This window comes from Eutrigla gurnardus, assembly GCF_963514095.1.
Source record: "Eutrigla gurnardus genome assembly, chromosome: 13".
Classification (NCBI taxonomy): domain Eukaryota; kingdom Metazoa; phylum Chordata; class Actinopteri; order Perciformes; family Triglidae; genus Eutrigla; species Eutrigla gurnardus.
This window is the reverse complement of record NC_139936.1, coordinates 10,935,223-10,950,765: the sequence shown is the minus strand read 5'-3', so window position 1 is coordinate 10,950,765 and position 15,543 is coordinate 10,935,223. Positions and strand designations below refer to the sequence as shown.

At 42.8% G+C, this 15,543-nt stretch overlaps 2 protein-coding genes across 3 annotated transcripts in view; both read right to left on the bottom strand.

The window, feature by feature from the left end:
* mapk4 (mitogen-activated protein kinase 4) overlaps positions 1-2,860 on the bottom strand; it is a 14,648-nt gene extending 11,788 nt beyond the window's left edge. For both annotated transcript variants that reach the window (XM_084023888.1, XM_084023889.1), the window contains exons 1-2: positions 1,507-2,860; positions 834-1,009 (exon numbers count right to left, since the gene is read on the bottom strand). In XM_084023888.1, coding sequence (XP_083880014.1) covers positions 834-1,009; positions 1,507-1,873 — 543 coding nt within the window. In that variant the 5' untranslated portion in view covers positions 1,874-2,860. The remainder of the gene's footprint in view (positions 1-833; positions 1,010-1,506) is intronic.
* A 6,413-nt stretch (positions 2,861-9,273) lies between these two features.
* tspan36 (tetraspanin 36) lies at positions 9,274-15,060 on the bottom strand. The gene is made up of 7 exons (XM_084025444.1): positions 14,861-15,060; positions 11,808-11,999; positions 11,575-11,649; positions 10,824-10,919; positions 10,261-10,407; positions 10,061-10,144; positions 9,274-9,904 (listed from the first exon to the last, which is right to left on the bottom strand). Exons 1-7 carry the CDS (start codon positions 14,918-14,920, stop codon positions 9,824-9,826), a joined length of 735 nt encoding a protein of 244 aa, XP_083881570.1. The 5' UTR covers positions 14,921-15,060; the 3' UTR covers positions 9,274-9,823.
* Between the last annotated feature and the right edge of the window lie 483 nt (positions 15,061-15,543).

Genomic DNA, 15,543 nt, shown 5'->3' with positions numbered 1-15,543 from the left:
TAGGAGATGCCAGTCACGGCGGAAAAACGAAGGCCACGCTGTGCTGCAATCGCAACGTGTCGTATCCTAAAAGGCACAGCTCTTGCACCTCAAACACTTTTCAGTTTCAAAGATTTTGAAATCCTGGCTGTATTTGTAGAGCCAGTGTGCTTTTAAAATCTGGATCTTTTTCAGAAGCAGAGTATCGATGTCTAAGAATGTATGGAAACCTACTGATTTTCAATAGGAGGACATAAGGACTTGGGGTTTGTGCAGTGCTTTGTGATAACCACACAGGGCCACGACACCGGGACTTCCCTGATAACGGCTCTACCTCCATGAGAGGGAACAGAGCTTACACTTAATATTACAATACTCTCCCATATTCATCCGGCCCACGCGGCATCAGGCTGCAATGAGGAGAGTCTAAAATTTCTTGGCTTGTAAAACTTTCCTGGCTTCAATATTTATAAGGCAATATTTTTTTTTTGTAGAACCAGTATCACAAAGTACTGAGACAAAAATAACGCAGCCGCAATTATGTGGACGGAGATCTTTTATGATGGCTTGTCCTCAGAAGATTATGGATTCAATTAAATGAATATAAAACATGTTAGGAGAGCATTTGTCCAAAGGGGACTAATGATCACAGGCATTTATTGGCCTCTGGTCAAAAGAACACTTGGCACATTTGCTACGTTTACTTGCCCCCAAAAAAAGATCACTTAGACTAATTAGGTTATGACTGAAAATGTTTGTACAAGTGTGCTGATTATTCTCAGCTGTTTGATCATCAGTCAAAGCATTTCACTCATAAGCCAGCCATCATACTTCCGTGTGTGTGTTTGTGTTACCTTATGAGAATAATGAGGGTCGACTATCCTGGCCAGCCCGAAGTCTCCAATCTTGAGCAGCAGTTGGTCTGTGTTGAGGAATATGTTAGCAGGCTTTAGATCTCTGTGCAGGACGTTGGCCGAGTGGATGAACTTCAATCCCCTCAGCAGCTGGTAGAACAGTAGAGTGGCGTGACCTGTTCAAGGGCAAAAGTCACTTAATGACCACACCAAGGCCAAGTGCTAACTCAGTGAACGTGCTTACTAAATAACTTGTGTTTAATTGAGCAGAGCTAATCCACATTTTAACCTGTCAGAAGTGACATCATTAAAAACACATCTTGAATGAAAGAGGGAAAGATTATTTTAATGACTTGTGGTTTAAAACGGCACATATGTCAAAATGTTGGTTTTTAAAGGGAACACATAAGCTAAACTAATGAATCAACACATTTTAGGGTGGTGATTTTAAAATGTGAGCGTAAAGTAAGTCTCAGTTAGAGAGTGTCTCAATAGGACTTCCCTGAAATCCAATAAATCCAAGTGTAAACAAAGCCAGCAGTGCAGAACAAAACGGTAGTGTTTCAGCATGAGGCACAACACTGTAGTGAACAAAATGGGACATTAACTTCAAATTCAAAGGAAATCATACTTTGTTTACAGCTTGGATTTTCTACCCTGTCGTTCCCCTCACCTGTGGGCAGTGGTCCTTGTTCCAGCAGCCGAGACAGATCCGTCTCCATGCACTCCTGGACGATGTACAGGGCGCTCAGCTGGGTCGGATCCCTGGGAAGCGGTCGTCCATATGGCGCCAAAACCTCATGAACCCTCACCACATTTTCATGGCGCAGCCGGCGGGTGATTTTCACCTCCCGCAGGGCGTGCTTCACAGTCACGGCATCGCGCATCACCAGCTTTTTAATCGCCACGTGTTGTCCGTTGCGCTGGTCCACAGCTGAGAGGACCAGGCCTGTGACACCTGTGCCAAGAGGTCGAAGGTCGACAAAGTGACCGCCCAGGTCAAAGCCGTGGAGGAAGAGGGGGGTGTCCTGTCCGGCCATGATGGCTGGAGGTGTCAGGGACGGATGAAAGATGGATTCCAGGCACCTCGAGCTCGATGGATCCCCACTTTATCTACATTTAAGTACTTTGTTATTGTCGTATGCACATGATTTTACATCTTGGTAGCTGGTGCACATAGATGTTCTCATGTAGGCAAGACTTCAGTACCACGACTAGTCCGGTGAGAGGTGGTGGCAGTTATAGGGGGCACACAAAAGTTCCAGTATGATTATTTTATCCAGAATTGTTGCTCGAGCTGTACTTAGTATTGCAACGAAAAGAAAAAATATTTCCTTCAGGCCTAAGAAGTGTCTTTGTGCATCATCTTCACCTCCTCCTCTGGTCCTGCGTGGGCAGATTCTTATTAAAGCTCCCTTTTGCTGAACCGAATGAGAATCCCCGAGGTATCGCATGAAAACCTTTGACGCGGTTTCGGACAACAAGTGTAACGCATTCCGGAGAGCATGTTTAAAAATAACAGACTTGTCCTCATGACACTTGATGCTGATGTCTTCCTCTGCTCCGATGCCGTTTGTCTGCTGCAGCGGTACACTTCTAATCTCTATTTTCTTCACGCGCTGCAGATAGTCAGAACATCCGCGAGTCTTAATACTGTTATACTACCCAGGGCAGGGGTATCCATAGAAACGGCCCTCAGTGTGGCTGATCCTGCTCTTACATGTGTAGATGCATCATGGGACGGCAGCAAGGGGACGGTCAGCTCTGCACTCCTCTGTTTCTCTCTCTCTCTCTTTATATAGCTGTAATCCTCATCGACCAGTCAAAGCCTTTGATGGTGAGGCAGGAGAAAGGAGGCGGGGTTATATGGGTTCAATGATACTCATCCTCTTCTTCCATATCAGTCAGTCAGACAAGTTCATCCAGTGTGAGAATCACAGTTGGACAGCGGTCAAATCCTCTGTGTGTTTGTGTCCATGCATTAAATCCCTCAGTAATCGGTTTTCCTGTTGCCTTCCCATGAATGTCGGGATTTTCGGCGTCAGGCCGTGGTCACTGTGGAAAGATACTGCCATTAGCTGAGTCCCTCAACACATCTGCTGGCACCGCCACTGCTGCTGCTGGGGAGTTAAAGAGGAAAGGAGGGGGGGGGACATAAGAGAAGATAAAGATGAAAGTTACGCAGCAACAGAGCCAGTGTGTCTGTGTCGCAGGAGAGTTGCCATTACATAACACTGAATGGCACTGTAACCTAATCTACACCAGCAACTTAATGTGCTTAGGGAGGATAATAACGTCAAGTCAGTGATGCTTTAATATCTGCTCTGCAACGCTTCTGACATTTATGAGCAGAGAGACAATTGGACAGGATGGAGGTGGATTAGCGTGGCGGCGTTGCTTTTCAATGAAAGATACTTTTTTTTTCTTTCTTGTTGCGTTTTCTGATTGCACCAAAAGTGAGTCAATCTACCTGACATTTGAGCTCTGTGTGCAGCCCTTTGAAAAGGTCATAAAGTGGTAAACTCCCACATCCCTGGACTATAAGAACACAAACAATCCATCAATCCATAAAACAAATCTCTTTGCTGTCAAAGGCCTGGGGGCAGACTGGAGTATTAGCTCTCTCCCTCATCTTTCTCTCTGGAAACGAGGGGGGGGATTGTGCAACTCAATAACTGCTCTTTTAACAGCCTTCAAAATAGTCACAAACACACTGCGTGCTGGTGTCAGCCTCCGTCGGGCTGACTGTCAGAGGCTGAGAGAGTGTGAGCTGGGAACAGAGAGACAGAGAGGGAGGGAGCGTCGACAGTGTTGCTGGGTGGGAGGTGCAGCAGCGCCGGGCTAACTTTATATATAATGCATAACCATCGGAGATGGTGCTTGGTGTTCTCCCTGTGTGTTTATTCCCTATTTTTCTTCAGCTTATGCAAGCAGAATACATGTTATAAATAAGAATAATGTCTGTTTTTCTTAATGCAGTGCAGTTAAATGTGTCAAATTGCCATTTCAAATGTATATTTATGTGATTTTTTTAAAGAAATAACACACTGGGTTAGAATGATTTAACTAGGTTAGGTAGAGAACATGAAAGTGTAGCTGTACACTGAGCCCATATGATTTAGGGGATGCTAGATGGGAACAGAGAAGGGCACATCCTGTTGTACTCTGGCTTTTTTTTGCAGCTGCTTTTGTGTCTCTAACTGTTTTCTCCTCTCTCTTTTTTAAAATTTCATTCACTTCCCAACGGCCATTCAGGCAGTTTGTGCTTCAGATGGGAAACGCTGCATCCTCTTTGCACACTGGCTTGATGCGGCTGCCTTTGTGTGTCTCCACTCCAGTAACGCCCCTCCGGCGGAACAAAAACACACTGAGGCTGAAGTGCATCTATCAAACACAAAGCCCCATTTTTTTTTCTCTCTCAAATAAAAAACAAATTAAAAAAAAAAGTACAATAACGTCAAACATACCCGCGCTTCTTTCCCCTCCTCACGTTGTCTCATCCGTCTCGGTTTCTGCTCGGTGTGCCATAACAAGAGGAAGAAAGAAAGATAACAGCAGCGACCGTCAGCACCCACCGGAGCTTCACGCAGCCGCAGCCTGGCGTCCAGAAACAAAGATCCGGGGGGAAGATGGGAGAGATACGGCTTCCTGCTTGGAAGCGAAAAAAGTGAAACCGGACCGCATCTCTCTGTCTTATCGGCCTGATTCAGATGATAGAAGGACGGGGGGGGATCAGCCGGTACGGGTCGGCACCCGCCGAGATGAGATAACCCAGAGCAGCCCTGCTGTAGAGCCGGTGTGTGTGTCAGAGAAGTGATCCGAGAGAGGGAGGAGAGGAGGGATCACCTCGATTCAGATGCATCTGGCAGACCAGAGTGGCTTCACACACGCTCACACACTGCACCATGGGTAATCAAGGACCAATCTTTCTCTTATTAAGGGGGGGGGGGGGGGGCAATGGAGCTCCATCCTAGCTGCTTTATCACAGGAGTCCCAATGAGAAATCATTTGTTGGTTAAAGTCAGCTGCTATAGAAAGTAAAGTCTGTTGGGAGATACATGTCACCTGAAAGTACAGATGACATGCTTATATTTGAAAAAAGGAGCTTTATGTGCTAAAAGAAATGAACTGTCCTCCCTGAGATTATTTCTAGTGCATTATTGTGTGATGAAATTAAACTATTTTACACTTCATTGGCAAAAAAAAGTAAAAAAAAAGAAGCCACATCTGTTGCTCCACAAAACTCCATTAAATACATGGTAATTTCAAGAGAAATGACAGTGACAGTGGCTAGTCTTATATGACCGGTTTGTCATTTTCATACAAAGTTCAAAGAGTCATTTTGTGATGACGTTTTCCATTTCAGTTTGTGATTTCTTACTTTTCCAAACTTAAAAACTTGATGCACTGCGTGGGTAATAATACGCCCTCGTAGAGACGGAGAGAGCATAACAGGCGTTTTGTATAATAGTCTGTTGATTTATGAAGTTACACAGCCTGAGGTTGGTGGAGGGCGGTTGGGTTAAAAGAGAGGCGGTTTACATCCCCGGGGTGTAGCTCGTGAATATAAAACTGATCTAAATATAAAAACAACCTTATAACAATTCTCAAGAGAAGATGTCAAAAAGGATACCGTTTAGGCTTTATAGGCTCTGAGGTGATAAAACAAGGGTCCCAGCCTCTACTAGCCTCTCTGGTATGCAAGTCGGTCTCCCCTTGAGGTTTTGACGCAACAAATACCCACAAGTCCCATGATGTAATAAATCAGTGACGCCCTGATCTCATGTCTCCACCAATGAGACGGGCAGAGGAGAGACATCTGAGGGAATCCATGGCATCCTGTGACCTTGACAGAAGAAGGTCTCTCATCACTCACTGATGTCACAGTCCTTTTTTTTTTTTTTTTACATCGTTATTGGCCACAATTGTTAAATGTGACCAGAGTGATGCAGAAATCCGACAAATAATTTGCTAAATGCAAGCCATTAGATGATGGGTCAGTGGTCCCTTTGTTATGAAAGAGGGGAGGATGTAATCAGACAGAATGCTGTGGGAAAAGTGGCGGCAAAATGCTCTGATCTCTTCACAAACAAACAACTGTGGACCCTGTAAGATGTACTTAAAGTGGAGCTCTCAAGGAGACGTAATGTCTTCCAGGTGTGGATCTGCTCCAGAGAAGATGTGGTTACTGATTGGAATGGAGACAGGAGGAAATGGTCAAATACCTTCGTTGCTGTCGCATCAGAGCAAAGTCTTTTTTTTTAAATAGATATTATTAATAGATGACAGAGAAGCTGTCAGGAAGACCATTTTGAAAAAAGATTAAATATTTTATTTTCCCTTTCAAAAACACTCAGTGTTCTTGGAATTGCGTAACACTAAAGCTCTTCCATTCACTTATTTAGATCAAAATATTGCTTTCAATCCAATCCAATCGGTCCTATTGTCTCTATGTCAGAGTTTTGATACATGGATATGCTTGTTATGACTGGGGACAACTCACTCACATGCAACAATGCTTTATGGTCTCTCACATGTGCTTTCTCTATTTGACTGGCACAGCTTCTGAAACATTGACAACATCACAACCTGCCGTTATTTCCAACGGAAAGAGACGCTCTGATGCACCGGCGGTGAACGTTACAAAAATAACATCTTTGAATGATTTGGGTCATCTGAGGTTTTAAATTCCCTGAAACTATTTCCAGGGGAGGTGTAACACGGGTTCTTTCAGAAGTGCTTCAAATGGAATCGTAGGTGGTGGTGGTGGTAGAGGGAGAGTCATTAGCCACGGGAGGAATTCAGCCAAAAACGAGATAACAATCACTGGCAACTGTAAAATAACACCGCTCACAAGAAAGGCTGAAAGGAACCAGACAAAAGAGAAAAGGACAAAACATACAAGAGAGAAAAGAAAGTCACTTGAATGTGATGTATTTCCAGCCTCTTTAATTAACACTGATAGCATCTGTTAAATGGAGACATCACAGTGTCAGTGGGTGCCTATTTATACACAGACAGACAGACAGACACTTATGTTGTCATCAGGACCGCTCCTAAGCGCTTATTATTTGTAAATCCGCCTTGAAAAGAAAGCCGGAATCCAAATAAAACCTTGACACTACCAGCTCCCTGTTCGTGTTATTGTCTCATAAAAAGAAGAAAAAGTCCACATTATCTACTATGTGATACAACTCCAAAGCAAACTAGAACTGTGAGCCGAGTTCTTACTGTGCTACTTTGTTTGATGTCAAATCTGGCAGAAATGGAGGAAAAAAATGCATTTAGTGTTGAAAATGTTACAGTCACAAAGACAAGAGTCCTCAGATCTCTACAGACAGAGAATGTGCAGGAGGGAGCTACCTTAATGAATGAATTAATTAATGGAGTCCTCAGATTACCTCCCTCCAACAGTAGGAAAGGAAATAAATAAATTAGAGGTCAGGCTGAAATTTCCATGTGACAACATCTGGCTTACGACGGTGTGCGAAGAATGTTTTTTTTTTTTGCCCAGACGTGACAGCAGCGAGGAGAGAGACTGGCAGACGAGGGCACATCTGTGCAAAGATGACTCATAAGGGAACGGGAAACGCCACAATAGCAAATCATACGCACAAGTGGCTCTTACCCCCGGTGAATTCAACACCTTTAAGGTGTTTGCTTCTGACTTTAAGGTGACACAGAGACGGCTGAACACACATGGCTATAAATGTGATTCAAACATCATCCCAGTTTTTTAATTTAAAAGGACTACAAATCATGTATTAGCTCACTCCATTGATTTTACATTTACTTGCAACAAGTACTTCTTAGCCTGTTGTTTAAAGGTGTAAAGTGAAAGCATAACCTTGATTATGTCATCAGGGTTAATTCAGAGTTGGTTTAAGACTTTACATTTTTAAAAGACAACCAGCGTTACAAACTGGGGTTTGAAATAAGTGGGCCAATGGAGGTCCAATGCTAAACCTGAATTAAAATACAAAGAATATTACATAAGCAATTTAAAAAAATGGAGCAAAACAACAATACAGCAAGAAAAGAAATAATAAACGCACCAAAAAAAACTTGTATGTGATGGGATACCTCAACAGAAAACACTACTTCCCTAAGTAAGTGTTCAACTGGTTGGTTTATACTGTGGAGTGAGCTGCCACTGCTTGGAAACAGAAACTAATAATCCACAAAGATGTTGGTTCCTGTTCTTGCATCATGTACTGATACTGTACTTTAAAAGACAGCTGCTCTATTCAAAGTGGAAACCGGTGGAGAAATATGCGTGACAAGAGGGAATAAGGTTAGCTGAGAAACAGACACACAGACAGGGAGATAAACAGACATGGGAGTGACAGTGAACAGGCAGCCCAAGGAAGCAGGGACAAGGTTATCTAGCTGTGTGTGTGTGTGTGTGTGTGTGTGTGTGTGTGTGTGTCAACAGTTCTCTCTGAAAACCACCGGCCTGTCTAAATGTCAACACAGCCGAGAGCAGCGGGACATACACTGAATAAGATATGCAGTCAAGAGATTGGAGAGGGACACAGACGGAGACGGGGCGAGGTCATGAACACAACAGCGTGCACACACACACAGGCGCACGCGCACACACACGCGCACGCGCACACACATCAATCATGCAAAACTTGAATGAAAGTAACAAGTTTTATCATTATAAAGTAGGTTAATAATTACGTGTCTCATCAAGCTTTAAACCATCCAAATTCATTGATCAGATTTTTTTTGCATGGTTTAAAAACAGACTTTATTATACAAATTTAATAACGCATGTATCTTCCACCGCCTCTATAGGGAGAACATAGTTGGGTTTTTTTAGGCCCCTTCACAACCAAAACCACTGGTTTAGATTCCAAACTCAACACAGGTTCTACCACCACCTGCAGGATTTTCTTTGTTACTGCAACTGCACCTAGAACAGCAACCAACTTGACAGTGCATGATTCAAGTGCTGCGGTTACCACTGATTTAATTCACAACAGGAATTGGGACTGGCAAAATGAAACGGAAACATAGCTGGTGTGAATGCATCACTAAAGATTCTCTCTTTGTTAATCAGCCGTATCTACCACCTCATCAACAGGTGACCTATCCTTTAATCTGTGCTCCGCCATGATTGATGACGGACATGAGGGATTATTTTTGTGTTGATCTTCTTTGAACACTTACAAGGCTGGTGGAAGATGAACACTCCCATCTTCTGTGCATACGACCCGAAGGGCCTCTTTATCAGCAGGGTCAGGAGGTGAGAGAAGGGAGATAACCACTACGGGGGACTTTTCATGTAATGTCCATATGAAAGTACCCCCCCCCCCCCCCCATTTAGTTTCATACACATAATATATGTGTTCAAAGCCTCATTGCTAAAGACTGATGTAATATGCAAATTACAAAATGTTAGAAGACAAGCCAATAATGTGATATAACTGCAAACCTTTCACCTTTTTAATTCAGAAACATAATAAACACAACCAAGGTCTAGCTACGTAGAACTGTCACTTAATTGAATACAGTTAACTGACCATGAATAGTCATGTTATATTATTATTATTATAACTAAATATATATATATATGCCTGACATAAGGCATCAAACCACTGTCCTTTCGTTCACAATCACAAAAAGTTTATAATAAAGTTGGAAATCCTTCATCATCATTCCCAAGAATAATGTTGAAACAGTACAGAGACCTTTGACTGCTCGACAATACGGAAAAATGTATCATACAAATCTCTACAGCAGTGACATTTAAACAATTACTCAAAATTTAAAAAAAATCACATTCAGCTAAATGATTTAGCATGTCCTGTGTATATTTGTGCTGATTTCATATGTGGAGGAATGCTCTGCAAAGACATATATTAAGACAATGTGCAACTTTACATGCCGTTATTTAAATAAAACTTAATAACTGCTGAGAGAGTTGTCAGTGAACCTAGTCAGCCAAAATGAAGCGGCGGTACGTGGTTGCAGGAAGCTGTTCAGGCATACAGCGGCTGGTAGCCGCTCCTTCGGGTGCTAGACTTACAGGTGATCACACAAACGCTCAGCATCCCAAAGAACTGCAACAGACAGGAAGGTAAACGTTATTCAGACTCAAGCTGTTAAAATCTATTTTTATCTGAATGTAAAAAGTACTTTAATTGCTATATTTGAATAGATTATTCAAAATATCACACAATCTGTGCAATTGCTCAGCTGTATGAGACCGTCTTTACCTTGATGATGGCAAAGCCCAGAATGACCAGCATGGCGTAACCCAACACGTCCTGCAGGAGGCGACTCAGCTTTGCCTCACAACCCTAAAATACATGAACAAGTCAAGCGAGTGCACATATCTGATATTATATTTAGAGTCTTCTCCAAGTCACAGTATTTGTTTCAAAACCAGGGCCGTGTGTGCTTCTGTGTGATTGACCTGCGTGTTGAGGAGGTCTGGTTGGTCCAGCCTGCCAGTGCAGCCGGTGCTGCTCTTGCAGCAGGACAGTGGTACGGTGCTGTTGTGGCTATTATACCAGGTGGTGTTCTGCCAGCTGGTGTAGTTCATGACACCGCAGCACTGCAACTGCATGGAGGAGAAGAGAGAACGGACGGGAGTGAATATAGAGATCAAGGAGTAAAAATCAACTAGAGAGAAGGAAAGAGAATCATATGGCAATCAACCTAGAAAGTTGAGTAAATCACAGTAAAGTACAGAAGTTATTTGGGGATGTGTTGACTCTTAAAAGTGGCCACCCTCATTTTGGCACTCAGCCTGCTTTATCGTCTCCTACTTCCTACTTCTGCATTTCTCACACTGAGCCAGACAAGTACATTTGATGGCGTAGGTGGAAATCCCAGTAGTTGTTTGTGGAGTTTTTTGTTTTTTTCTCACACAGTAAATTTTATACGAGCAACAAACATGTCAACATGAGGGCAGGTGGGCATGATATTCTAACAAAATATACAAACATATATATATACATATATACACACACTAACCTGAGTCTGCAGGTAGTCCACAGCTTTGGTCTCAGGATCCTCTCCGTCATACTTCATGAAGACGTCATTCATAGAGCGCTCCAGGTCTGCGTTTATCTGCACAGACATGATAATTAAACTTATTGTTGGCAGCTGTGTACGAAAGTTTTAATGTAGTGATTGTTTGTCGGGGGGAAAAATAGATTACTCTAAGCGGTGACTATTATATTTATGGGTTTTCTTTCTTTCTTTACGTCTCATGCAGATTACCACCTAAATGACATGATATAGAATACAACAGCATTGTGATGTTAACAAATACACTAACATCAGTAGTGCAAATAGACAATTTAGCCACAGCAATTTTTAACAGGTTAATATAATATCATATTTTTACATATGATGTATGAAAAGACACTGTAAGCAGACTACTTGTTACTGTAAGCAAACCATTGAAACAACAGCGTGTGTATAGGAATGAATCTCACCATAAGTGGTTAATCACTGTAACTCTAATCCCTATAAGCCGTTTTTCCCAGTAATAAAAAGAATGGTTTAAAATATGATACTAAATATTATTGCAATTTAAAGCCAACAACTGTAGAACTGAAGAAAACGCAATAACCAAGTGTGCTCTTGACTGTTTGTGGATTCTGTTTTTAACAAATACCAAATAAGAAAGCATTGATGAATATCAGAATATGAAAAACTGTGTTAGTGGGTTTTAAGAGTGGTTGGTGAATGAGGCCCATTGTGTGACGCTGTGACTCACCCTGCCTTGGTAAATGAAGCTAAATACCAGAGCAGCCACCTCAGCTGCAAAGATCCCCATGATGATCAGGAAAAACTGGAGGGAAAGAAAATGAAGGTAATTGAGTAAAACAAAGTGAAAGGATAAACTATAGCTCTGGGGAAATTAAACATGAAAAATTACCAACATTGTGACTGAAAGTGCACACGCACGCACGCACGCACGCACACACACACACACACACACACACTTACGAAGCTTAGGCCGACTTTGGACTCCCGGAGCGTGGCGCAGCATCCCACCAGGCCAAAAACGAACATCACCACGCTGACGCCGATGATGATCGCCGCTGGGACCAACGTGTATTTGTCCTGAACGAAACTGCCAAAGTTGTCATAGCTCCTGATGACGTAGGCGCCGACATAGGCCAACGCCGCTCCTGCAGCCTGCAGGGGAAGGGGGGACGCGGACGCCACATGTTACACATAAAGGTGTTCATTCGCAATTAATACATTGAGCAACGTGGCTATGGTGAGAATAGCCATTTAAACATGTCTACATGCAGATGAGTATACTTTTCTATGACATATATAATCAGTAAAGAATTTTTAAATCATCATTAGAAGTCATCAGTTTGATATAGTTGTTATTCTGGGAATAATCAAACCTCAGTGGACTTTGTAACTAACAAAGCAAATGTTGTGTGGGAACAAACACATTATTGATGGAACTGAACGGATTCGTCACATGCTTTGTGCTGAAAATGTCACGATCCGATTCTGTACAATAAACCGACAAAATCTGAGAGCAAAGAACAGTTTTTTGTCTGTTCTTGTTCTGCTTGACATAACATGGTTTGAAAAAACAGTACGTAAATTCGATCAGCTGCTTGTGGAGACGCTGTTATATAAAGAGATTTGTTCTCCCTTTATTACCTGCTCTATCACATATGATGACCTCAGGCCGTGGAGGTCACTGATTATGCTTCACTGTGAGTTACACTTCAGCGGCGAGCTCGACGCGGCTCATAAGCTGGAATCACAGTCGACGCTTTAACACCGATTTCTCATTTCACACATAATTCTGCTTTCTCTGTCCGTTTAAGTTACTGGTCTGAAAAACCCCAAAGTCTATTCAAAACTATGGAAACAATGAGAACAGAGACGACTGTTAAGAAATCAATGGCCCTGAAGTATTTATCCCACCATCAGCACTCCTGACTTCCCTTCGCCCTTAGAAACCCACTGCATTGATCCTATTCAAACTCCACTTGGTGATAAAGGAAGCCCAGTAGTGTTGGGGAGGGGGAAAAAAGAGCAAAAAACTAAATCAATTGCTGGGTGACGAAAGCTACATAACTAACACTTCAGAATCTAATGCGATTAAACTTTATGACTTTAATTCTGCCTTCAAACATAACTGGAATATGATGTGAATAATGATGGCACATTTGTGTCACACTATTATTCATTCATTGCTTGAGGTCGGAAAAAAATTCTCCTTTCTTTCTGCAGATTAGTGTCATTTTCAGTATCACTTCCGCTGTAATGGCGCGTTATAGATTATGTGCTTTTATTTGTTGAGAATTTGTGTTATCTTCGGCCAAACAATCATTCATCCTCCACTTCAGCCTCATGACTCACTTTTCTTAATCACTCCACAGTCACGGGATCCCTGTGGGGTAGTCACTCTGCACCCCCCCCCCCCCCTTCCCCCTCCCCCCCTCATGCCTAATCTCCCTAGAAATTCTGATCCTAAGAAGCAGCCAAAGAGGCTTACACAAGGTATAGCACCCATGCACAGTGCCACCTCTCTGGAATGTGAGGAACTCCTGAGGCGATGTCTCTTCATCCATGGGGATGATTTCTCACATGACAAATGTGCTCGTGAATTGAGATCAGGTTCCCCTTTAATAACACAAGTTGAATAGGAATGGCCCTTTTTATGACACAATCCTATTTTTCCCTCCTCACAACGCCATTTCAGAAAACAGGAAGGAGGTTTTCACTGTGAAGTATCTGCCTTATTTTTTATAACTTTGAGGTCTCCAGAACTTTAAATAAACCTTTGAAGGGTTTGTACAATGTTCAGCTGCAGCAACATTTTTTTTCTAAAGAAGGCCAGTAAATTGGATGATTTAGTATTTTGTTTGAATTAAGAATTTCTTAATAATTCTCTTTAGGTTTCATCTTTCTCATAATAAACCTTGATTCAATAAGGAAATTCAGAAATGATTGCTGCTGATGAAAAAATGACGCATGCGCAAACAAACAAACAAACAAACAATAAATCCTCTATGATGACTCCTGGCCTGGGGAAGCATGAAGATGAATGCTCACTCTTATATTCTCATATGCGGACTCGTTTGCTTAGCTGGCAACATAACAGGATAAATCCACGTGTGACACTTTGAGATATTTCTTTGATAAATGAGATGTGGTCTCTCATTACATTTTCACCGCTTTGAAACTGGAACTCTCCAATGCGTGCGAAGGAATTTTGTTGTGTGATGGTGAGAAAACAAAACAAGAAAAGCCAGATTTTTGGAATACGTTGATGGTTGGAGGAATCACCCCGTCAACGCACATCCATCTACAAATCTATCAACTTATATAACTATTAGAGGTGAAACAGAGAAATGGCTACAGATTGGAAAATCTTTCCGAGAATAGGGAAGTAAAAAGCAGATGTGCAGATCATTCGTGCCCATGTTTTGCCTGCGAAGCCACAGCTCTCTCGCTCACAGTAATCCAATTACACGGACGGGCAGGAAAGTTCAGTCAAAAACACATTTCCTCTGCAGACAGAGGAGAGCTGACAACTGGGGAGAGGTGTGGCAAATTAGCAAATATGAGAAAATAAGAGGCCAAGCACAAAACCACATAATGGAGACCGGTGAGAGAGTTCAGGCTGACTGGCTGGCAATGACACAGCTAAACCCAGCCAGTGAGTCCAGTAAATCCACTGACCTCAGCTGAACGTCACATTATTGGGAAATGTTACTCATATGCTTTCAGGCTTAAAACACCCCCCAAAAAATCACCTAGAGATGTAAACTGTGCCAGGATACAGTAGAAAAGAGGAAGTGCAGCACAGTGATGGTGCAGGCCATGTTTATCGGTTCTGAGCTGTGATTTAAAGGATGTTAACCTTTAAACGCCCATCACTCACATAACTACAATAAAGCCTAATAGCGATGAGGGGCAGAATAAAGCCGCTGCTACACAAAAACCAACAACACACACGTTGTATTTCACCTCCCTGGAGAACCATTCAAATCCCCGCAGGTGAAGAAACACCGACTTACCCAGAACACCAGGCTGAGGAAGAGGAGGACGGTCTTGGACGTGAAAATCCCGCAGTCCATGTTGCGTGGCGGAGGTGTAGCGAGTGGAGGAGGAGGACTGTGGAGTCTGCGCTGCCTGCTTTTATCCGCCGCCGCTGCTGCTTCTCCTGCTGTTTTGGTCACAAGTTTGTCTCGGTCCGTCTGGCTGTGCTGACTGACATCACGTGGTCACATGCTTTGGGGAGGAGATGCATCAGAGCAGGTTCTACCCCCCCCCCCCCCTCCCCTCCCCTCCCCTCCCCTCCCATCGCGTCACGCACCGCTGCCGAGACGACGGGAAACAGTCACACACAATAATACCATGTAATCTGGGTGCGCGTTTTTTTTTAACTCTTAACATGCTGAGCTACTAACACACCTTTATCTCCACTTAATATGCTTTATGATCCACTGATTTGAAAAATACTTTTTTATTAGCCTACATATATGACATCCCCCCCCCCCCCCCAAAATAAAACACGCACGTGCACACACTCACTCCTGTGACGGCAACATCGTGAGGCTGTTATGAATGTGTGGATTCATTTAAAAAGGTCACTGGACAGTAGTTCACTCTTCCTCAACAGTGAAGATCTCCTGACACAGAAAAGAGGACTGGAATACATTAAAATGGGTATTTACTACTTTTATCTGCTGAAGTGAAC